Source organism: Lissotriton helveticus, chromosome 7, assembly GCF_964261635.1.
Source record: "Lissotriton helveticus chromosome 7, aLisHel1.1, whole genome shotgun sequence".
Lineage (NCBI taxonomy): Eukaryota > Metazoa > Chordata > Amphibia > Caudata > Salamandridae > Lissotriton > Lissotriton helveticus.
The window spans coordinates 1286866378-1286892279 of NC_136068.1; the positions used below are offsets into that span (position 1 = coordinate 1286866378).

Sequence of the window (25902 nt, forward strand, 5' to 3'; positions counted from 1 at the left end):
CCGATGCAGAGCATCATTAATGCCACATTGGTGTAATTGAGGATGACGACCAGCCTCTAGACCAATGACCTTTCAACAAGAACAGGATCATCCAGCTTTGCCTATGGGCAAGCTCGAAGTAGAAGGCAGTTGCTGCCCAGTTACACAAGCAAATAAAGACCAGTGCCTTCCTACAGGACTGGCAGTCAGGCCTGAGGCCACAGAGCAGTACCAGAGAAGGCTACAATTTGCGTAGATGACAACTTCCTGCATGATAACTACAACAGTGACCTCTCTCCTGATGGCTGCTCTCATTAAATCTTAAAGCCTTGCTCTATAGCTTCTTGTCCTACAAATGAGCTCCGACAACATTTTCCTTTCAGTTCATCTACGTGAGAGTTGAGGTTCCTAAAGAAGAAAAAAGCAACTCGGACAATAACAAAAAGGAAATAGAAAATTGTCTGACCTGGAGTCGGGTAAATCAAGTTTTGATGGAAGACAAACGGGCATGTATGCATGATCACTGTGTAAATGGATGCCTATAAGGTGGAGTTATTTTATAGTGAGAATGCTGAGGAATCACTCTTGTCTTGGCTGTTTCCTGGCCTTTTTACACGAGCTTGTGTGGTTACATTCACATCCTGATGCGTTTTCAGTAGTGTGGCTAAACCTGGATGTTGTGACTCTGCTCCTTTCATGCTCAGTACACATAAGTAGCTTCACGATTCCTCAGTGCTTCAAGTGCAAATAAAGTACCTTGATGTTCACTTTGTTGTGTTTTGTTACTCCGTTTACCTTAAATGATCACCTTACCTTCTGCTAATGTCTTTTACGACTGCTATGACTGTATATTCATGATTTTGTTGACCTCACATTGTTACCTTGTATTTGTGTTTTTATTCTTTGCATGCTTCTTACCATGATTGTCTCATCCTGTTTTCCTATGATATTGTCACGACTTTGGCTGATTTTTGTGGTTGGCATATTTTTCGATTGTCTACTTTCATTCATGTAATTGCTGCCTTGCCTTAATGTCTGCAGCACTGTCCTTTCTTCCTACGAGAGACAACTAAATATGGAGAGCAGCAACCGCAAGTCCAGTCGAAACCGCCGCAAAAGAAAACGCAGTCCCAGCCCCAGGTGAGAATGGCTACAGTGGTTAATGACACTTTAGGAGACCTTTCAGCTCCTAGAATAAGGAAATGGCCAACTACTTCCTCCAGGACCACACAACTAGGGTGAAACGACAGGAATGTTCTCTCTCTCTCTCAGATATATCCTCCCCAGCCCCCCATGCCCCACCATGGCTATAATCAGTCAAGTTCATATAGCTGGTAGTTGATTACCAGTAGGTAATGTGTAATCTTACATGTGCCCCTGCCGCGTTAATGCTTATGAGACAAAGAGACACCCTCTTTCTTCAAATCCCAGTGCACTAAGCTGTGCACTTCCCAAATCCTGCCTTCTGCACATGCACCTAAGAGTAAACGCAAGGTTTATTCCTGGTGCACTGATCCTACACGCTGCATCTCCAAAATCCTTAAAATGGATTGAAAGGTGAAAAGATGCTATTCTGAAGACCCTTTGTCGGTGATCAAGCGTCCAGATCACCATGTCCGTTCCACTGCCAAATTATTCGACCTGTCATATTGAAACCATGGTACAATGCTCCTTTTCATTGAACTTGAGGTGGAGGGAGGGCTACTAACCACTTGTAACTTCAGAGACAATCATAAATGCACATCCTGCTTGTTGCCCATGGCTTGGATCGAGTGAGGGGCAAACAGAACACAATCTCTAATATTCAGAAAAGGGGTATAGTCCCCACCTTCTATGGAGGGGACACGTTTGGAACATTCCTTACTACTGCCCTGTTCTATTGTGTGCTGTGGAAAGAGAAGAGTTGTGTACCCAAAGCCATGTATTTCATTGACAACTTCTGCCCATTTATATTATTTCTATCTGCTTCAATATTGCTTGAGAGTGAAAAAAGTATCATTGCAGGTCTCAAGACAAAAAAGGAAAAATTGATGAAAACGTGCCTTGTGGAGAGGGGGCCCAAGAGGGAACGTCTGAAAGTGCACCTGTCAGCCAAAGAATACCAGCAGTAAACAGCATCAATGAGCCATGGCCTAGCGACAGTACATCAACAACCCAAAATCCCACTGGTGCAGCCAATGGGTGCATTTCAGATGAAGGCTCCTGCCCCATTTCTGAACCTACCACCACACAGGGTACACACGTCATCTGCAGTCCCAAATGGGATTTTACAGAAATCACATTTCCCAATCTTGGATCAGACTGCTTGCAGAACCACCTTCCTCCGCCCGATGTGGTGCTCCTGCCAGAGAACATTGTTGGGCGGGAACTGGACTTGTCTGGCTGGCGCAGTAAACTGAACCAAACTAGAGAGAGAATATCCAGGAGAGAGCAGGAGCAGATGGAGTGGGAGAGCCGCTACAAGAACAGCATCAATGCAGACGTGGAAGTGAAACATTGTCGCAGCTGGAGGGAGTACAAGGATCTTCTGAAGAGGAGGGCGCAGCAGGGAGCCAGGCAGCGGCCACCCCACCTTTGGAATCAAGCAGTCACACCCCTGGTAGAACCCAACCAGACTCCATCAACAGGTAATGATCTCCATTACACTGAAAGGATTTGAACGTGTCCTTATTTGCTCACTTTAATTGCATCGGAGAGAATATTAAATTAGTCCAGTTCCCGTTGCTCAGTGACCCTTCATAGCTTATATTTTTTAAGCAAGTACATATGTCCCATGATTAAATGATAATAACGTGGCTGTGTTCTATTATTTAAGGGCATTAGATCATAAGTGAGTCCCTCTAAAAATTGTAATGCTTCTGTGTGAGTTCTTAGTATGAAAGTTGTGTTAGTGCTATTGTTGGGCATTTTAAGCTAGTTTTATTAAAGACATGTCTTCAGTGAGTCTGCGATGTGCATCATCATATGGTACTCTGTGACTTGCTTCTGGCAGAATCAATTTGACATTTGTGTAAAGTAAACACTGGAGAGTACTCTTTCTTTAGTCCCGCCTTCATCTATATTTGTGGCATCTATGTGTAGAGCAGATCAGTGGATGAAAGTGTGGTTTGCCTAGGATTATTAAAAGGAGCCCTCTTAACATGTGCACTATCCAGCTTTCTTTCTCAGTCCGCTCTCATAAAACAGTAGTAGTTGGGTATAAACTCCTCATCAGCCTGCCACTGGAAAATTTCTAAATCACTGCTAAAATTTAATTGTTCTTGAAAATGGCTCCACACAGGCAGGGTGGCCCATCCTCATCTTAGCCGAGTCTCATGGTGGTGGACCTGTAGGAAAGACTTAAAATCAAGAATACTTTGATCCGCATCTCCTGCCATGGGAGCCTGGAACCTTTATGCTAGTGGTCATAACTTTTTTATTTTTTTTGCAACAGTTTATTTTTTAACAATCTCCAATGTATATTTCAAGGCAGTTCCCAATCTGGGAACACAAACCTTTGGATTATTCCGAGAACATCCACCTAGCTTTTGTGGCAACAAATTAACACATAAAACACCCCAACATTACCCCTACTCCTCCATCCCAGCTGCGCCAGTGTCAGTCAGTATCGTCCAACATGTAGGATCCAGAAGCAACCTGATGTTAGCCTTAGCCCCCTCTTACCCTGGGCATGTGATCCCCACAAGGTCATGCTCATTCGCATCTCGGTCAGTTAGTACCGGCCCCCTCCTTCTCCTGTGGGGCAGCACTCCCTGGGGAACTTGCTGGTGATAGCTAATTGGCTCTTTTAGCCATCCCACCAGGGCCTCTCATGTTCACGGACCATCAAAGGGCACACAACCTCTATTCGCTTCTCTAAACAGTACATCCCTCTCAAAGCCTGCAAATTTTACCACCTCTCTATGCCAGTTCTCTATTTTGGGCTCTCTAACTGCCTTCCAGTTGAGCATAATCTATTGTTTTGCAAGGCCTACAGTCAAATCAATGAAACTGTTGGTAACTTTGTTTGGTCGGGCATGGATACCAGTAAGCGGACTACGAGAGAAGGGAATATTCCGCATGGTAATCTCATGAACTCCAGTGAGTGCTTCCTTCCAATAGTCTGTCTGGGAAGGGCATGTCCAAACCATGTGCTACATTTCTGCACCCACTTCTCTTCACCTAGAGCGCGCGGTTCCATCAGTGCTATAGAATCTATTCACCCTGCCGGGTGTAAGATAAACTTTGTTGAGGAAGTAGGAGTTGAATAATTTAAATCTGGCATTTCTAGACGCTCTCAGGGTTGTTTCCAGAATCTTTGCCCAATCTCCCTCAGGAATCGGAGTTTCCAGGTCTCCCTCCCATTTCTCCTTGAGACTAGTTAAGGAGTATGAAGAGACATAGAGGATGATGGAACCAACGCCCTTCAGGAAATGCCCTCAGTGTCATACAAAATATCCCTGTGCAACCCTCCACGAAGTCTGTAATCTCTGCTTCTCACCAAATCACAATACCTGTAGCACCGTCTGTTTAGCCATCAAGTGTAAGAAGACTCTCTGTCACTAGAGAGACAGACATTGGGCACGCCCCAAAATGCTCTGATTGTCGAAGCACACATCAGACCTCTTCGGTGAAGTGGACACCTAGTCTTCAGACAGTCGAGCTCATCAGCCCAGCGCATTGGTTATCATGTGGAAAAGTAAATTTTGCCATGTTCTGTGTCCCTACGTGTCATCCATCATATGTTATGTGTGCATGATTAAATATGCATATGTACTCCCCATGTCCGATTAATGACGCAATTACAGTTGTGTCCCCCTCTAGTATGCCAGTTTCCAGTCCTCGTGAATAATACGAATATCAGGCCTATGTAAAGCTACGTTGCCACGTTTCTCAGTGTGCACGTTATTCCATTATAAAGTCCCCGTTTCTAGGCCTCTAAAGGGCCCGGACACCAGATTCAGCTCCTGTCTCCTGAAGCCTCGCTGAGGAGGGATACAGCCCCCACCTGTATCCCCGACCCTTCACTTACTTCCTGCCTCGCAGTGCCCGGCCCAGCCTGGCTCAGTCTCTGAGTCTGCCAAGAATATGTTATAGTTCCAGTTATCAGTTCAGTCCTCCTTCTCTGCATTCCTAAGCTACTGAATCGCATCAATAGTTTCCGTCATTGTCTAGCCTTCACGTCTCCACGTTAGAGAAATACTGCATTTAATGGTCATTTAATATTCTTCATCACGCACTACATGTAGAATAATACATGGTCCAGTCTTAGAATCAAGTTAGCCTTTCCCCTCCTAACTTCTAGTTCATATCAACATGTTCCCTAAACATCAGATACTAGATAGGGTTTAGGTACATGTCGCTCCGACCCTCCAGACTTCAGTCTCTGCTCCTAGCACAGAGTTCATAGCCCCCAGCTTCTCCTAGTGATACGTCATTGCTAGTTTGCGCGCACCATCAGGTTAGAGGTCCCGGCTCCCCAGGTAGCCCCCTCCATGGTTTCCGCCCCATTCATGACATATCCTGTTACGTTTGCATCACATGTCTATGTATACGCCCAGTTACACCTACTTTCGCCCTTATCTTTCGCGACTGCTACGCGTCACGCCTTCTGCTCGACCCACTGCTACGCCTACTGCAATGTAATGCTATGTGTTTGCGTTATGTATATATGCTCATGTATTGTTATTAAAAGTCAGTGCGCTCATCCCAGATCCAGCCCCAGCAGCTGCTGGGCCCTGTCACCCTGTCATCCTATTCCTATGCAGGTTGTCCTGGTCCTGTCCTTATGCTGTAATAAACCTGCAGAACTCCTACTACCTCGAATCTTGACTCTTATTTATTGAGCTATCTGTTATGATATATGTCTAGTCAAAAAGAGAGGTATTATTTATTTATTTACCACATAATGGCGCCCGAATAGGGACTTGCCCTTTCCCCACGCGTCGGTGAAGCCACGCCGATCCCCTGACCCTCTGCAGTCGTGACGGAACTCTTCTGCGCAGTGGCAGATATTTCTGCTCAAGTATCCCTCAGGCCCACGGAGGAGACGGAGGAGGCGGTCCAGCATCCAGACGAGACGGTGGAGGAACGCGGCGAGTCCCGACCAGAGCCCAAGCCAAGAGTCCAAGGTCCGAGGTATCCGGAGGTCCACCCGTAACTGAAGTCCGAAGTCCGAAGTTCGTCGTCCGTCGTCGTAGCAGTCCAGTCCAGTCTGAGGCCTTCCGTTCTTGCTGCCCGGTGAGTACCGTTACTGGGGTGGTATCTAGACAGGGTCAATTTAAATTGACTCTGGTCTGTGGGTTGGTGGTACACAGTCCCACAAACGAAGTGTCCACTTCGGTGGATGCGGGTCCTGACGTGTCTCTTTATGAGACCGGTAAGTTTCGTACTGTTTCAGCAGTGCATCTAGTTTCTGTTCTAGTCAGTTTCTGTTCTCGAGAAAATTTATGTGTTCTGTTCTCAGTATTTCCAGGTAGTATTCTGTTCGAACTGTTATTTTTAAATGTTTTTCATGTATTTTAATGTCGTGGTATGAATGGGGAATAAGTATCGTGTTCATTGTGTATTGTATTGTGTCCAGATTACAGTTCAGTCATGCCCATATTTTCCAAGTTACGTCAGTTAAAAACTAGAAAGGGTCTGCTGGAAGCAGCAGTTCCCGTCCCGCCCAGGGACAGTCCAGGTCACTTTATGTATCAGAAACATGGCATAAGCGCCATATTGTATCTAGATTTATGGGTAGAGTATACCAAACAGTTAGAAGAAAAGTATAGATGGCCCGTATCGGGTACATGGGATGCCGAATGCATCATGCGAGTAGAAGAAGCATTATGGAAAAAGAAAGCCAGACAGTCACAGAAAGATGCCATCGAGTTATGGCGTAAAGAAGCTCATAAAAGAACCGAAAAAGAAATCAGAAAATCAGAATTAAGTAGAGAATCCCAAGAGCGAGCCCAAGAAAAAGAATTAATCGAGATAGGTGAACAAGTCAAAGCCGAACAGTCAGACAGACAGAGGCATGCCCTTATTAAGGGTATGTACCCTCTTCTTGCCGAGGGCTTGCCAAAAGCGACCCCAGAGGCATCCAGTAATTTCCCGCCACCACTAGTTCCGACCAAGCTACGTCACAAACCGACCGCAGCTGATATTTTTATTTCGTCCTATCTGGACAACACAGTCCCTGAATATGCAGATCCTGTTCGCGCTCCGCCAGTCCCAGTAAATCAGGCACATCCTGCTTCTCCAGACACCGGGGCACCCCATGCAGTACCTGCTACGGTACCCCCGGTCCAGCCAGCATTTCAATTTCCCGCTCCACCACGAAGAATATCAGTCGATGATTCTAGTCTAGGGGCCGCAGGAGGAGGTCCTCCTCAAACCCCGCCGCCACGCAAGCGTTTATCAGCACTCGAATTACATGCTCAAGCATCACAGCGTACTCCCAAGAGTAATAAGTCTGTTGCAGAAATCAGGCAAGCCCTTGGCGAATGTGCCTATGACCCAGTCCCAGGCGAGAATAATATGGTTTTATATTCAGTACGCGTAAGAAGGGTGACCGAGTATCTAGTCACCCTACCCAATATGAAAGAAGATCTAGACAGAATATATCGTTTCATCCGTACAGGGGATGATCCAGAAAGTATTAGTGATGCCATGTCTCAAAGGAAAGCTGAGATCCAGCGTATGATATTAAAGTTTTTAATTAACTGTCTAATAAGAGAACAAGATTACCCGTCTAAAGATCCGGCCGAAATGAAAACCCTGACAAAGTGGAGTGATAATATAGCCGAGGGTAAGCACAATACCATTAGTGCCATGGAGAGTATGTACAAGAAAATCCGTAGAGAAATAATAAAGATACACGAACAACGTAAAGCAGCACAAGTAAGCGAGAAAGAAAGTAACTCTGATCCTGAAGAGGAAGGCGACGAGAATACCGCCAGAATAGCGTATGTAGGAAAATCTAGATTTCCAGATCGCCATTTACGCCTAGAACACAAGCCAATTTTCCATCATTCAGCACCAGAACAAGGTTCCCTAGAACAAGTGTTCCAAGCTACCGATCACATTCTGAAATCACGAATCGGTTACAGTGAGTTAAGTACCATGCATGAACAAGAACTAGCCCGATCAGCAGTCCGATGGATTACTGATTCTATCACTTTTCCAGACGAAATAGTGGCACAAATGTTTCTGAAAATGCCCCCAGCCGAGCAACGACTGGTGGGTATGTATATGATCCAGCACCTCATTACTCTGTATGAGGGTCAGCACTCTGATCCAGGTCCGTTACACGATGTCCTGAACGAGTTACTCCAGTATAGATGGAGAGGTCTAGGTACCGACTTAATTAGTGTCATTCTAGAACAGCGCCACAAATATAGAACGTTTTTGAACCCGCATTTTGTTCATGTCTCACCCCCAGAAAGTAAACCATTTTACATGGAAAGACAGAACCCGTTACGAGAAGTGCATCCAGTTAAGACAGAGGACGGTGAAATGCAACGAGTGTTTGTTTACACCCCGATTACAAAGATGGAACTCCTCGAAATGAAGAAATTAATTCCCTGTCATGACAAAGATCCAGCAGGGTTCCATAGAGAATTAAAAGACATGCTCCGTATGGGAGAATACACTTACCCAGATATAATTAAAATGTTAAAGGTCCTGTTGCCCGCAGGGGTGTATGAAAAGCTAAAGGAAAAAGAATGGGAGGTGGGAGAGAAAAAGATCGATTGGGCAGTTCTAGAAGCTGAAGACAAGGCACGAGTACCAGGTACCGGTCTAGGAGAGAAATGTAAAGAATTACCAGAATTATTAATACAAGTTCTACCCAGATTATTGACAACTAGAAAAGAAGACTGGGATGCAATCTCAGCCTGTAAACAGAAGCAAGATGAGGATATTAGTGATTTTTATTCTAGATTTGAAAAATGTTTTAGTATCAACAGTGGCCTCAAGACAAGTAGTGAGTCATACCCTCATCTTTTTGTTACTAAATTTGTCGAGAATTCAAGCCCACAAATTAAAAATCGAGTTTTGAAAGTCGAAAGTACCTGGCAAGCTAATACCCCGTCCCAGATGCTCCAGATGCTCCAGTACCACCAGAATAGAATCAGGGAAGAGCAAGAACACGAGAGAAAACGTATGAAAGACACGAAAATGAAAGTACTAGTTGCACAATCTGTTCCTCAAGACAGTCAGAAGAGGGGTCCGAATCAAGCCAGTCATCCTGCAGCTCCCGTTAAAGGGAACTGCAATTATTGTAAACAGCCAGGTCATTTTATAAATGAGTGTGCAGTTCTGAAACACAACATAGCTACTGGTAAGACTAAGGAAAGACCACGTCCGCCTAGACAAGAGCAAGTTTCACAGACTCCTCAGCCACAGAATGCACAACAGACAGTTACCGCACCGCAGCCTGTCGCTGCAACACAGCATGTTACATCGCAGATGTACCAGTATGCACAGTCTGAGTATCCAGAGTACCAGCAGTATTCATGAAACAGCCTAGAGAGGGAGGTAGGCTTGCCTCTCATCGAGATACCTGTAGATCAAGAAGGTCCCTATGTTCACAGTCAAGTATTAGGGAAAGACAGAAAGTTTTTGATTGATACAGGGGCAAGTAGGACCACAATTAGTCACGCCGAAGTTCCAGGGGCTCCGCTCTCAGGCTCAAGAAATGTTTCCCTTGGATTTTCAGGAAAACCTATCGTAAATGAGATTTCAAAGCCAGTTACTCTAGAAGTAGGTCCATTGTCCCGCACTACTGATCTGTTACTTACTAAGTCATGTCCAGAAAACCTATTAGGCATTAAGACACTGAAAGAGTTGGGTGCAGTTATATGCTGTTCCCCAGAGGGAATACGATTGTTCCTACGTGACTTCAAGGGTCACTATGTATTACGAGATTTTGATTCGAGACTGTCTAATGTTCCACAGCATCTATGGGCGCAAGGTCCAACTGATGTAGGTTACATGCAAATCACACCCTATCGTGTGACTCTCAAGCCAGGTGTAGTGTTACCACGAATCAGACAGTACAGATTGCCACCTGAGGCTGTAGCAGCCTTATCCAAAATTATTGACGAGCTCATGGCTCAAGGAGTAGTTGTAGAAACTGACTCCAATGTATGTAATTCTCCGATCATTCCAGTCATGAAACGTACTGATCCAAATGCACCCCCAGTATATCGATTAGTGATTGACCTACGAGAGCTTAATAAATGTATTATTCCGCAGTACCCAGTTGTCCCAGACATCTCTTCCCTATTGACAGCCATTGATTCCGAAGCCACGTTCTTCACTGTCATAGACCTCAAGAACGCATTTTTCAGTGTTCCTATTCATCCAGACAGCCAGTTCCTTTTCGGATTTTGTTTAAATGGAAGGAGCTATATGTTCACACGAGCTCCTCAAGGTTTCACAGAAAGTCCTAGTATTTACAGTCAAGCACTTAAGAGACAACTAGACAACATTCACATGCCAACTGACACTGCCCTGCTCCAGTATGTCGATGATCTACTGATCACAGCCCGTTCCGAACGTGACTGCGAGCGAGCGTCATTGACGGTTCTGTATTTCCTAGCCGAGATGGGGCACAAGGTGTCCCCTTCTAAGCTTCAATTCTGTGTCCAGCAAGTGGTCTACTTAGGACACTTACTGTCCAAGAGGGGTAGGCAGTTGACACCAGACCGTATCCAGTTAATAGCGAGTCTTCCTCAGCCCAAGACCCAGAAGGAGGTACGAGCTTTTATCGGCCTCACTTCTTACTGCAGACAATGGATTCCCCAGTATGCATTTCTAGCCAAGCCACTGATACAGTTAACGACACAGGAGGCAGCCGTATCGACTGTCCTCCCTTGGACATCTGAACATACACTTAGTTTCAATGAGTTAAAGAAAGCCCTATGCCAAGCTCCAGTTCTAGCGACACCGAACTACAGTAAGCCTTTTACACTTTTCGTTACTGAACGTGAAGGTACAGCATTATCTGTTCTCACACAAGATCAAGCAGGACAAAACAAGCCCTGTGCTTATTTTTCGAGCACATTAGATCCAGTCGCCCAGGCTTTGCCTGCGTGCCTTAAGTCAGTTGCAGCCACAGCCCTAGCTATCAGACAAAGTGATTCCATAGTCTTAGGACCTTCCTTGACAGTACAAGTTCCACATTCCGTGGAAGTTCTTCTGAACCGAACACAAACTCAGCACTTGACAATTGCACGTTTAACAGGTTATGAATTGACACTGTTCCAGCCACACATAGAAATCAGACGCTGCAACATTTTAAATCCTGCTACACTGTTACCATCAGTTACTTCGAATCCTGACCCACATGACTGTGTGGAAGTAGTTAACATTACGACAAAGCCAAGACAAGATCTGACAGATACTCCGTTACCAGACCCCGACCTGACACTTTATGTGGATGGTTCATGCCTAAGAACAAGTACAGGAGAACTAGTCGCCGCGTATGCAGTGACTACTGACACTGAAGTTATTGAAACACACCGTATTGATACCCTGTCCGCTCAAGCAGCAGAGCTAGTTGCTCTGACACAAGCCTGCATACACGCCAAGAACCTGAAAGTTAATATTTACACAGATTCACGCTACGCATTCGGAGTCGTACACGACTTCGGAGTGCTCTGGCAGGAGAGAGGTTTCATGACTTCTCATGGAACCAAGATTCAGCATGGCCTCCTTATTCAAGCTCTGTTAGATGCAATACATTTACCGACATCCATTGCTATCATGAAATGCAAAGCACATACGAAAGTCACTGATATTATTTCCCAAGGTAATGATCTAGCAGATCGCACAGCCAAGCTTACAGCACAGACTCTAGACAGTCCAGTTAACATGACACACACTCCAGATCCGATTACATGTATGACAGTTAAGGACCCTACACAAGATGTCATAGATATCCAGTTACATGCTACTCCTGAAGAAATCAAGAAATGGTCCGAACAAGGAGGGGTCCAGACAGATCAAGGATGGTTAACAAAGGGTAGAGCCACATGGTTTCTCCCCGACTCTATGGTTCAAGTCATTATTAATACCGCACATAGTCCAGCACATTTAGGGGAAAAAGCTATGTTAGACAGTATCCAGAACATTTGGTTCAACAAGCATTTACGAGCTGCAGCTAAGCAGAAAGTCCGTACCTGTATGATATGTTGTCAGTTTAATCCAGGTAAAAGTGTCCCGGTGGAACAAGGTGGTTTCCAGCCCCCTGACCACCCTTTTGAAGTCCTCCAGATGGATTATATTCAGATGGAGCGATGTCGAGGTTTCAAGTATGTCCTTGTAGTTGTATGCGCTTTGTCCAGGTGGACAGAAGCATATCCAGTCCCAGATTACACAGCCGCGACCACTGCCAAGCAGTTGGTTCGTGAGTTCTTCCCTCGTTATGGACTCCCTAGAGTCGTATATTCTGATAACGGCCAGCCATTCTCCTCAGAGTTAATGAAGCACGTTTCCCTTTTGTTAGGGTACCAGTGGAAGTTCCATTGTGTACGCCATCCTGAAGCAGCCGGTCTCGTTGAGAGACATAACCAGACTCTGAAAGTCCGAGTCGCCAAAATATGTAAAGAAAAAGGTGTGGACTGGCTAGTAGCCCTGCCAGTCGCTTTATTTTACATGCGCATGGTCGCACATTCCAGATCAGGTCTGTCCCCGTATGAGGTCGTATTCGGCCGCCCCCCTAATATGTGGGGTTCTCCTAGACCCCGAAGTATTACCGATGTTTCAAGTAATATGCTGACAGATTACCTAGCTTCCTTGATGTCTGCCCTCAACTCATGTCGTTCACAGGTTGCCGCCGCATTTCCAGACAATACCGAGGTGGCACCGCATGAAATCGTTCCAGGATCCATGGTGATGGTCCGCAACTTTGACAGATCAAGTCCGCTGGAGCCTCGTTGGAAAGAGCCCCGACAGGTCCTCCTCACCACCCGTACAGCCGTGAAGTTTGTTAGGACGCAAGGGCTGGGTGCACCTTTCTCATGTCAAACTTTTTAATGGACTGAAACCCGTCTTGAAAAACATTTCCCAGGATTTGAAGGATTGCCAGAATATTGTTCTCAAGGACTGTCCCGCAAAAGACATTGCTACAACCCCTCCCCTGTTAGAGAAAACTCCGCAGCAGGAGTATAAACAGAAACTACGGTCTAGTAAAATAAGTCAGTCAGTTTGATTGTCTAAGTCCTCCCCTAGGTGAAACGGTTAGACTGTTTCTGACATGTATAAAATAGACCCCCATAGTGAGAGAGTTAGTCAAAACTCAATCCGATGTATCGTTTTTCTATGTTTCATATTGTTTTCCAGCCTTATGATTTCCTGCACCAGTTATGCATTTTACCTATGTTTCCCAGTTTCACATGTAAATAAGTCTGCTAATGCTACAGTAGAGCACACGTTTAGTGATCTGCCCCCTCATGAACTGTCCTACCGCCTCGCTATGCGTAATAACTCATTTATCCGCATGTTACATTACTCACACCAGACCAGCAATGCCACTAATTGTTGGGTGTGTGGTCGACTCCCCCCTTTCCAGACACCGAAGGGAGTTCTGCCACTTTTTCCTTATCCATTTTCACATAATGGTTCGTGTGGAGCATGGTCCACGTTAACGTCATCCTCAACAGATATGTCTTTTCTTAACAGTACATGTTTCCCAGACAAGCAAGGTCTCCCCCACAGAACCGGGTTAGATCTAGAAAATGAAGTGTATAATTTAGGTAATTATTCGTCGAATTTCATGGTCTTGAATGTTCAGTCTGATACTACTCCAGACTTACCTGCTATTTCAGTACTACCAGTCAAAGGCGAATTATGTGTCCGAAATAATGGTTCCATACATGTAGGACATAGTGACTGTACTACTGTTGTCAAGTATAGTGACAGTGGGAAATCTATTTTCAAAGCTTCACGTCATTCATATTTTATTTGTGGTCAAACCGCATATATTCGTCTGCCCCTCGATTGGGAGGGAACCTGTTACATTGCCTTCCTACTGCCACCAGTTTTCCTAGCCCCACCTGATTATCATAGAAATACACATCTAGTACACATTATACATAGAAGGGAGTCCCCAATTGTCGATTATACTGAAACTGCTCTAGAACAGTATACAGATTTCAATAGAGGTTTCTTTTTCTTTATAGGACCTATCCAGAATAGTAAACTAATCCGTAGGTTAACCAGAACCCTTGAAGCTGTAATAAATGAGACTGCCTCTGCTCTAGGTAACCTAACCGAAGAGCAATCTGCTATGAGATTTGTCGTTTTGCAAAATCGTCTCGTCCTTGACGTCATACTGGCCGATAGGGGCGGGGCCTGTAGAGTCATCGGATCTAGTTGCTGCATTTTCATTCCAAATAACGCGCCGTCTGTTTATTCAGCTATAACCAGACTCCATAAAATTGCCCATCTGATCCACCAAAATCCAGGCACCTGGACATGGTCCGGTTGGTTCTGGAATATAATTTCAGCATGGGGATGGAAAATATTGTCCTTTCTAGGTATAGCAGTAGCGATCATATTCAGCTGCTGCCTCTGTATACAATGTGGCCCTGCGATTTGCGGCATGTGTGCTACATCCTGTATTCCTAGTATAACTCCTAGTCCCAAGTCCCGTTCTAAATCCCGTTCTAAGAGAATTCGAAATGAACAAATGATACTGTATGAAATGATAGATGGTATCATGAATATTGATGTTTCCTGATGGAAACGTAGTGACAAGGAGGGAATGTGGAAAAGTAAATTTTGCCATGTTCTGTGTCCCTACGTGTCATCCATCATATGTTATGTGTGCATGATTAAATATGCATATGTACTCCCCATGTCCGATTAATGACGCAATTACAGTTGTGTCCCCCTCTAGTATGCCAGTTTCCAGTCCTCGTGAATAATACGAATATCAGGCCTATGTAAAGCTACGTTGCCACGTTTCTCAGTGTGCACGTTATTCCATTATAAAGTCCCCGTTTCTAGGCCTCAAAAGGGCCCGGACACCAGATTCAGCTCCTGTCTCCTGAAGCCTCGCTGAGGAGGGATACAGCCCCCACCTGTATCCCCGACCCTTCACTTACTTCCTGCCTCGCAGTGCCCGGCCCAGCCTGGCTCAGTCTCTGAGTCTGCCAAGAATATGTTATAGTTCCAGTTATCAGTTCAGTCCTCCTTCTCTGCATTCCTAAGCTACTGAATCGCATCAATAGTTTCCGTCATTGTCTAGCCTTCACGTCTCCACGTTAGAGAAATACTGCATTTAATGGTCATTTAATATTCTTCATCACGCACTACATGTAGAATAATACATGGTCCAGTCTTAGAATCAAGTTAGCCTTTCCCCTCCTAACTTCTAGTTCATATCAACATGTTCCCTAAACATCAGATACTAGATAGGGTTTAGGTACATGTCGCTCCGACCCTCCAGACTTCAGTCTCTGCTCCTAGCACAGGGTTCATAGCCCCCAGCTTCTCCTAGTGATACGTCATTGCTAGTTTGCGCGCACCATCAGGTTAGAGGTCCCGGCTCCCCAGGTAGCCCCCTCCATGGTTTCCGCCCCATTCATGACATATCCTGTTACGTTTGCATCACATGTCTATGTATACGCCCAGTTACACCTACTTTCGCCCTTATCTTTCGCGACTGCTACGCGTCACGCCTTCTGCTCGACCCACTGCTACGCCTACTGCAATGTAATGCTATGTGTTTGCGTTATGTATATATGCTCATGTATTGTTATTAAAAGTCAGCGCGCTCATCCCAGATCCAGCCCCAGCAGCTGCTGGGCCCTGTCACCCTGTCATCCTATTCCTATGCAGGTTGTCCTGGTCCTGTCCTTATGCTGTAATAAACCTGCAGAACTCCTACTACCTCGAATCTTGAATCTTATTTATTGAGCTATCTGTTATGATATATGTCTAGTCAAAAAGAGAGGTATTATTTATTTATTTACCACAATCAGCTCTGGCTCTTCCAATCTGGAGGAGCAGGAAAAAGAAGAAGCGGGCAAAGGCGCTCCTTCCATCTCAGTCAATACTTTTCCTCGTACCAAGTCCATACAGAGAGTCTGGAGTACAGTTAAAACCCAAGCTCACTAGAAACACAAATGACTGGATCCTGAGGTTGAGCACCGCTACGAGGGGGTCTGGCATCAAGCCACATGCATAAACTTCCACAGCTTCCAGGTCTGCCACCACACTGGCTCTGTTGAGTCGACGCGGGATCCAGCTAAGAGTCTCGACTCTCAGCGGCTTTGAAGTCTGAGGAGACAACCCAGAACTGAGGAGCCCATGCACTTTTCGAAGCTGAAGGCACCATTGGTGCCTCCTCCCCTTTGACGATGTAACTAATGTGCTTTTCTCTAAAAGGACACACTCAAACCCTGCACTCCCACTTTGGAGGCAAATATACCACTGCCCCTTTAAATAATACACTTTGAGCAGCACTCCCTTTAGGTGAGGCAAAGACCCAGCACCCCCCATAGGGCGAGATAAGAAGACAAATCCAGGTGCATTTAAAATAACACACACAAGTTTAATAATGCAACATTTTAGAACGGTAGGCCAAATATATCAGTAAATGCAGATTCCCAAATGTCAAGTGACTAAAATGTACAATTATAATAAAATGCAGTATATACAAGTGACAAAGAGTAGAAAATATATACAAAAATGGTTAGGAACACCTCACCGATTGAATTTGCACCATCCTTGCCAACTCAAGAAGCCCGTCAACAGCCCAGGAAGGAGTTCAATCAGGACTCCAGTTCGGTCACCTCCACAGCAATACATCTATTCTGTGGTGAACTTCCACCTGGCCCTCGAAGGTTTCCATCTTAAATTCCATTACTAAACGTAAGACGAAGCTTCTAGAAAATCTCGCCCCCTTCTCATGAGAAAGAACCGAGCTGGCTGTACCAGTCTGCGTCAAAGCCATGACGAAGGCTGGCCAAGCTCCTATATTTTGACTTCGAGGCAGAGTTGCACATTCTACAGATAATATCCAGTTCACTCAGGCCAGTGAAGAGCGAAAAACAAGTGAGGAGCAGAAACATGCCCTCCCCACTTTGCAGCTACGTGCGAGCAGCAAGGCAAAGCCAGGAAGCAAGATGACATGAGGCCATGTCAAAGCCAATAGTAAGAACTCATTCTCATAACTGTACAACACAATACACATTTCTGCACAACTGCTTATAGCATCACATACTTTATCGCTCAATGTACAACACAAGCACACGTGTGCATCACCGCTCACAACACTGCACTTCGAAACCAAAAAATACATTCCACAACTCTCTCTCCCTCTCACGCTTTCAAATGCACATTCCACACCTTCTATTCTTGACAAGACTATTCTACTCCGTGACAGCTCCCTGGAAGACAACAAGATTACAAGAAAGAAGAGAAGCAGGCATATGCCGGACCGTACTATATTAAAGCTAGGGTAAAATAACACACTTAAGTCAATTAAAATGCTAGTCTAAGGTCATCATAGGGTGCCAAACCACAAGAGTGCCTCTTTCACTATGGACACCAAACCCAGCATCGGGCCAGACACTGCTGCACACGGGCGGATCGGAACATTCCAAGAGTCCTACTATTGAGAAGTTTCAACAGGATCTAAATGAAAGGCAAAGGCGGATCACGATTCCCCCCCCACACCGACAAGATCTCCCCTACCCCATACAGATTTTACCTAAGAAGAGGAGGCTCACCTTCAAAGACACTCCACACCCGGATGCCTTTCCACTTTCCTGTGACACCTAAAAAGCTCAAGGATAAGGCTACCACCCTCCACTTCCTCCTACATCAACTCTGCCTTTTCCTCCACCTGCGCTACTTCCCCATTCTCCTCCCCAGTGTCCCCACAGGGGTCACAGCAGTGTTTTTCAGACATGGACAACCCTAGCCTCTATTTCCCACCAGCAGACTTTGAACCCTCTCTTTGCCCACATACCACAAATGACCCATAGGAGTACTATGATGTTGAACCCCTGAGAGACCCAGACCTTGATCTTGTCCCTGTTAGGGTGTCTTCCCTCCACCCCCACACAACATCACATCATACAATAGTTACTCTGCGTGCAGCTTTTTACCATAAGGTAAACATGCATGTGACACCGAAATACAATGACTTTCTGGTCAAGACACAATCCAGGACACAGTGTTCAATCCAGTTTCTTTCAGTGCTAGCTAAAGGGCATGATCAAAACCTCCCAAGACGCCTTTAGTAGCAACTAAAATCCTGTGTGCAAACACAGAGGCTAGAGATTTTTTTTTAAACCTTCTCCATCTGACCCCTTCTACATCAGAGGACACGGCTCCCCAGACTCCTTGACGGTCTCCACTGCACGTAAGCGAACTTCAACCCTAGGCAACTCTTCTCCCCCTCCTGACAAGGAGAGCAAACACATTAACACAGCTGGCAAAAGGGTGGCAGTTGGTGTCACCACATGTTGGTACATCACAATTCTGTGGGCCTCTTGTCATGCTATGATAGGACCCAGTGGGAGGTGATGGAAGCCTTACTGCAGAATCTCCCTGACAAGTACAGGAAAAGGGGGGAATTAGTAGAGGAGGGAAAATGTATTTCTAATGCCACCATACGGTGCTCTTTAGATGCAGCTGATGCTGGAAACCACCTTAACAATGATGCCTTAACTAAGCAATATCTTTATCATACATCCATTACCACGCAGGTAAGTATATGTGCTTTACCATGCATGGTAGGGTTGATAAGTTCAGTGTGTATACATATACAGACAGATAACGGTAAGGCTACATTCAGGGTTTATAATTGGGTAGTGGGAAAGGGCTCCTGTTGTGGGGTCCCTGGGGCATATAATGGCTGGGGAAGGGGGCCCCATCAGCTCCCCATTAAGAAAAAAAAAAGGGCCTTTGGCGATGGGATCCTCGGGCCCAAAGACGCTCAGAAGGGGTGGAAGGGTCATATATATAGAGGTCATCAGTAGGTAGTTATAGTTAGGCCCTAGTTTCTATGGAAAAAGCAATTTCTGTTTTGCTAATAACTGGCGCCAGTTGACTAATCTTCACAGAATTAAAAATACTAGTTTGCTTCTCACTTTCGGCCACTGTTTGGACCTTTCGGTATGATTCTTCAAACAGATTCTGAGAAAAAAGGGGTGTACTCAGCCCCTTCCCCAGGGACTGGCCACAGCTACAAAGGGGAGGGGGGCCGCTCTGCCCCCCTCCCTAAGCCATTAATGGCACTGGGGACCCCATCCTCCAGGGGCGGCTCAGGCTTTGTTTCGGGGAGCACACTAAAGTGGGCAGGGAAACCTGTGTTGCTCTCAGGTGGCGGGAGACATTTCAAAACATCCGCCAAGCGGGAGTAAACACCAAGTCTGCTTCTGGCCGCTGGCAGCAGACTTTTCATCTGGTTCCCTGCCCACTCTGAAGCTGGCAGGGATAAAGATGAAACAATTGCTGCACCTGCCCGCAGGGAGCAGAATATTTAGCTGCTCCCTGTCGACGGGAGCAATGCTGGCTCCCACTGGAGGTACTGAGCTGGCTGAGATGGCTGGGGCCTTGGGGCCTCCAACTATAGTGTGAAGGATGGCCTGGGTGGGTACCAGGGCACCCATCTTTGTTGGCTGAGCCCCGGGGGAAGGGGGGGGCAAGCACCCCCCCCTTTTTTGCAACACAGCCAGGCCCTGCAGGATGGGGTCCCCAGGGCCATACTCAGACGGGGGGGGGGAACAATGCATCCTCCCTCATAAATGGATACCAGGAGATGAGGTCCCCGGAATCAGGAGGCACATGCCCCCTTCCCCAACAAAATGTGCCTGCCGACGGGGAATGGGGTCCCCGGGTCCTAAATCGGCCCAAGAAGAGGGGACGCATGCCCCTCAGCCCCATTTTATATGGTGCCTGGCCCTGGGGCCGAAATCGCCCTTCCCCTGAACTATGTTGCTAGGTCCCGGGGGGATGTGGTCCCCGGAGCTCAAAGTGGCTTAGGAAGGGGATTCTTGTGTTCCTCACTTCCTAAAAAGTGGGAAGGGGTCCCCGAGGCAAAAGTGGCCTGGGGAGGGGTCCCGCTGGTTGGTGGCCTTTGGTCGTGTGCGGCAGCTTTTGCTTTACCGTATGGTAATTAAATATTACTTTATGTTAAAAAAAAAAAAAAAAGGAATTCCCTGGAAAAAAAACAAAGGTTACAGAGGCGTAGAAATTTACTGAAAACAACAAAGGTTACAGGGACATTCTAGTTAGGTAATGGAATTATAAAAACCTTTGAAGTTCACTAAAAAAACAAAGGTTGCAGGGACATTATAATTAGGTTCAAATTTTCTGCACATAAAACCATAGAAATCTGTGCCATGCCCTGCGAATTACCCCACATATTACATCAGTCATGACATCTTCTATTACATCATTCATAATATCACTGCAGCATTTGTAGAAAATTATTGATGAGAAAACTGTGCATGGTGGGGCTGCGGGTTATAGTTACCTTGAGGCACAAGTTATAGTTTCATGACATGACTATACCTAGAACTGCCGAATTTCGATGGTTTTATGTGTGTCAAATATAAACCTAACTATAACGTTCTTAAACCTTTGGGTTTGTTTCAGTGCGGTTTTTTAATTCTATTTCCTAACTATAAACCTCGCTGCAACCTTTGCTTTTTTCAGTATATATATATATATATATATATATATCTATCTATATAGTCGCTCCAAGGTTGTCCACCTTTCAGTAGGGCACGAGCAGCAGCTTGATTCATGTGTAGGTGAGGACGGGGATCCACTTGTAGATGCCGCTCCGTAATGGATCTGCCCGACGCGTTTCGAAGCTCCATATGCTTCTCTTAAGGGGCTTTAACGGAAGCGGTGTGCGCAACCGTTAACCCACTTCTCCATTTTCCATATGACACACCCACTCAAATGAGACTGTGCATTGTGGGAAGTGTGGTGCGGGAAGCACACAATCAAGTCCTGTATGGACCCCGCAAGTGGGCCCGTCCTCGATCCAGTGTACGGCTGCTGTTTCACTTCCGTGATCCCCAAAGATGACGGGTGGTGCATACTGCGCGGCTGGACGGCCGCGTATAAATTGTCGCTCCAAGGTTGTCCACCTTTGAGTAGCACACGAGCAGCAGCTTGATTTATGTGTAGGTGAGGACGGGGATCCACTTGTAAATGCCGCTCCGTAATGGATCTGCCCGACGCGTTTCGAAGCTCCATATGCTTCTCTTCAGGGGCTTTAACGGAAGCGGTGTGCGCAACCGCTAACCCACTTCTCCATTTTCCATATGACACACCCACCAATGGGAGGCTCAAATGAGACTGTGTATTGTGGGAAGTGTGGTGCGGGAAGCACACAATCAAGTCAAGTCCCATTGGTGGGTGTGTTATATGGAAAATGGAGAAGTGGGTTAGCGGTTGTGCACACCGCTTCCGTTAAAGCCCCTGAAGAGAAGCATATGGAGCCTCGAAACGCGTCGGGCAGATCCATTACGGAGCGGCATCTACAAGTGGATCCCCGTCCTCACCTACACATGAATCAAGCTGCTGCTCGTGCCCTACTGAAAGGTGGACAACCTTGGAGCGACAATAAATATATATATATATATATATATATATATAACCAGGTCTCTGCTTGAATCGGTTCTGACCACAGGAATCACGGACCACCACGCAGCATTGCGAGTGTCACAGGTAAGTTTATTATCCTTTTTACAGGTTTTCTTTGGCACGACGCGTTTCGGGCAGGAGCTGCCCTTGATCACATATATGGTTCCTTGTTTGGGTTGTGTATAATATGTATTATATTATAATATAATATATAGTTACTTGGTATTTAGAGCTTAAGATTTTTACCTTACATCGACGCAATCTTGGTCGACAGTGACATCACCACAATTACACATTTGGTGTTTTGTAGTCTGTTTATGTTATCCATGATCTACGTGATATCTGTTATGCAGTTTGTTAGGTTTTGCCAACGCAGCGTGCATGTGCTGCATAGGAGAACCTTTAGCCGTCGCTCTGCTCTTTTTGGAGTCACATACTTGTGCTTGTGGCGGCATCCACCTTGCGGGAGCGTGCTGGGGCGTGCTGGGGCGTGCTACAAGCATGAGTATGTGCTTCCAAAAAGAGCAGACCGCGCGCGCACGCACCTCTCCCGGACCAGCAAACACATGATTGCAGTGCCAGCAGTGTGTTTTGCTTTTACTGTGACAAGCACGCGTGTGCTTCAAAATAGCAGCATTAGTTATTCACTCGTGCACAGCTATCATTTACTCTGTGTTTTGCTTTTACTGTGACAATCACGCTTGTGCTTTAAAATAGCAGCATTAGTTATTCACTCGTGCACTACTATCATTTACTCTGTGTTTTGCTTTTACTGTGACAGTTTTCCCATCACTTCTTCCCTCGTGCTCTCTCTAGCTTTTTTTTTTATCATTCACTCTGTGGTTTGCTTTTACCTTTTCTCACTATATGTCTTATATTTTTATTTGCCGCCTTATTAACTCTATTTTGCTCACACTTTGTCTCTTGCTTTTAAAGAAAATGTATTCTCCCACAGGACAAGGCAACATTGGCTGTAACTTTTTTCACATCACTTCTTTCCTCTCTCTCTAATTCTCTGTCTCCTTCATTCTCTCTCTCTCTCTCTCTCTTCCTCCCTCCTTCATTCTCTCTCCCCCCTTCATTCTCTCTCCCCCTTCTCTCTCTTTCCCTCCCTTTCATTCACTCTCTCTCCCCTTCTTTCTCTCTCCCTCTCTCCCCTTCATTCTCTCTCCTCACGCTCTCTTCTCTCTCACTCACTCTCCTACTTGAGCTCCATCTGCCATTCCTTCTTCCATTCTTTCTCTTTTGTATTTGCTCCTCCACTTTGTCCTTCAGGTTGTAAAAATCTACACAGCACATAAGGAGCCTCTTCAGGGGTCTCATTAGAGTGCTGTGTAGTTACAACATATAACTCAAAGTTTGTGTCTTTTGCTCTAATCACTAAACTATTTATTAAGCTTTTCCATCGTATCTATTGTCACACATTATTTGTTACATGGATGTATTTTAAGACCGCTGCATTAGTTCTTCCCTCATTCACGGCTGTCTCCTGAAACAAGCAGCTGCAACAGTTTTCTCATCACTTCTTCCCTTGGGACCTTATAAGTGTTTAGCCATGCAACAGTTGATGTTGTTGCATCAAGGATATTGTGCTGGATAACTAAACACTTATAAGATCCCAAAAGCAAGACCTATTGGCTATGCTAATGCTTGTTTGTAACTGGGGGTTGAGAAAAAGAGTCTCTCACCTATGTTCACTCTAATTGTTAATTATGTTTGTGTTACAACCCTGTAACCTATTTAAGCTCTTCCTTTGTATGTAGCTCATTATGTGAACAAGGCCGCAGGTCGGTGGCCGAAACGCATCATGTGGACCATGTCCGTTAAATAAATCTACTTCTTCACTCAACCTGGTGTCTCCCGAGCCGTAATCCTTCACTCTCTACTCATCTGGAAGGATTCTGATGTTACAGCGGAGGACGGCTGCCTCCACATCACAGACCCCCTCTTCAAGCATTTCGGCAATTTTAACTCTTCTACAGCTGAAACTGTGGACTTTCCAGGACGGAATCACAAAGAGTCTTCGCCCTCTGCCAATAATCCATAACCAGTGACCAGTAGCTACGACTGAGGTGTAACGTGAGTTGTAGGACGCGTGCAGTTTTTCTTGATCTGGCGGTAAGACTGCTCCAGGAGATTAAGCGGCGGGTTGGAAGAGGTATGATAGTGGCAAGGCAGTGCGAGTAAGGTTACTCTCTTCCTGCCACTATATCAGTAGACATTGTTTACCATCTCAGACAATATGTCCATAGATGCGCTACGTGAGCGCCAGGCAGCAGTGGATGCTCTCTTCGATAATCTACCTAGTGTACACAGCCAGCAGAGAGTGGGTGGTCTCAGTCAGAGCGCTACAAACAGTGAATACAAAACTTTACTAAAAACACTTGAAAAATTAATGAAAACTAAACTACCTAAATGGTAGGAGGGGAAGTCACTGCAAAAATATTGTGATGTGGGTCGGGTCCAACTAGGACTAAGAATCAAGCTGGCCCCCAGCTATGAAATCCCTAACCCCCAAATGTTGAAAGATTGGGCGTAGAGTGCCTTGGATGCTTCCTTGTGCCTAATCCTCATCCTCATAAAATATGACGAAATTGACCACATCTCGACTGTCAAAGAAATCCAGCACTGGACAAATTAGAGCCTAAAGACCTGATCAAGAAAGGAAAGGAGGACATTACTATGAGACTTAAAAAACTGAAGGAAATAATTAAAGCGAGAAAAGCCTTTAACACCTTAGCTGCGATGGAACGTCCAGCTCCAGTGCTGGACGTTCCATTGCGCAGGTGCAGTTGGAACGTTCAACGGCCGACGGCAGCACTACGGAGGTAGTGGTGCCGTCGGCCGTTGGTCGTGCGCAGCACTTATGAGGTTAAGTTTGCAAGAGATAAGGTAGACTACGAAACAGGCCAGATTTTCACCTTTTTAAAGAAATATGACTCAGTAAAAAAACAGAAAGTCACCATCCATAACCTTCCAAATCAGGGTATTGATGGCCACACCAAGACCGAAATCACAGCTTCGGGATCTGAAATGAGTTCAGCCCTTGACAGTGAGACTAGCTCAGCTGACGGTGCGAGCCGCACAGGCAACAGCGAAGGTGCTACATGCAATTTCACTCTTGCTGAGGAACTTGATTTTTTAAGGTTGGATCGCAGGCAGACCCTCTGCCCAAAAGCACCAAGGAAACAAGGACAGACGCAACAACAAAAAAAGACGACATAGGCTAAAATGTAGGGAATCCAAACAGGAGAGGAAACAATTGGCGTAAGAAACAGACATAAGTGCTAACACTGTCATCAACCTCAGTAAAATCAACCTGAGCAAGACCGAATCACAGCTACTTTCGCTTGGCCTCACTTTCTGCCCTATAAGTAGTTTCAACTACAGTCGAACCAGGTTGGACATTTTTAATTTTATTCGCAAATTGAAATTGATCAGATATTTCAAACACAGCAATAGCTCAAACACCGTGCCGAGTATTGACGCAGTGCCAGGTAACATCAACCTTATGGTATCGGACATTCCCATTATCCACACTATGCATGACCTTCAAACTACCTACAATCACTCTCTACTCAGCAAATTCTGAATGAGGAAGGCATCACTGGATCTATGACCATCAAAAGCCCCTTCAATGGGGGGCGTGGCCAGGCAAGATGGCTGGTAGATGTGCTTTACCTCGGCTCCCGGACTGCGCCAAAATCCCAGACATCGAGGCGCCATCATTGACTGTCAAACCGGCTCGCTGTGCTCCTTACCTGCTGGGGAGTGCGCAGAGATGAAATGCCCAATCCCCCGTTGGGCAGAGCCGAGGTCCGGGAGCCAGTCGGAGGGGATGCGTAAGATGGCGACCACTGCGGGCGAGGAGCAAGTTGTGGGCTGTGATCAGGTGGCTCCCGCAAGACAGCCGGTTGAAGACAGGGGTGGTAACTCACTTTCTTTACCCCAGTGGGAATTGTGTGGTGATCGCGGCTCGCTCCTGCTGATTCTGACAGGCTTTGCCGGAGTGTGGGGCTACGCTGGAGGACTGGCACAAGATGGCGGCGGCTGCCAGAGACGCGAGGTAGGCTCACTCGCTTGCGGAGGCTGCTTTCAGTGAGGCCTGTAGTGGAGAGAGGCCCCGTCCCTATGCCCTCGCTTCCTGAGCGCTGGTGATCGCGCCGCAGCCGTCCACATCGTTCTTCAACCTGCTGGGAGGCTGCAGCTCGGGATCCTGAGGTGGCGGCCGGCGGAGGGGAGTCACACCGGGTGCGTGTCTGGTGAACAGAGTGAGGAAGACCTGGAGGCCCTAAGGGGAGTTCCCAGTGGCTGGGGACCTCTGGATCCTGG

At 46.1% G+C, this 25902-nt stretch overlaps 1 protein-coding gene across 1 annotated transcript in view; it reads left to right on the plus strand.

The window, feature by feature from the left end:
- Positions 1 to 25902, plus strand: part of TSEN54 (tRNA splicing endonuclease subunit 54) — a 199717-nt gene that overhangs the window by 84686 nt on the left and 89129 nt on the right. Inside the window, exons 7-8 of the mRNA XM_078654528.1 lie at positions 1021 to 1119; positions 1984 to 2606. Of these exons, the coding sequence (XP_078510654.1) occupies positions 1021 to 1119; positions 1984 to 2606 (722 nt within the window). The remainder of the gene's footprint in view (positions 1 to 1020; positions 1120 to 1983; positions 2607 to 25902) is intronic.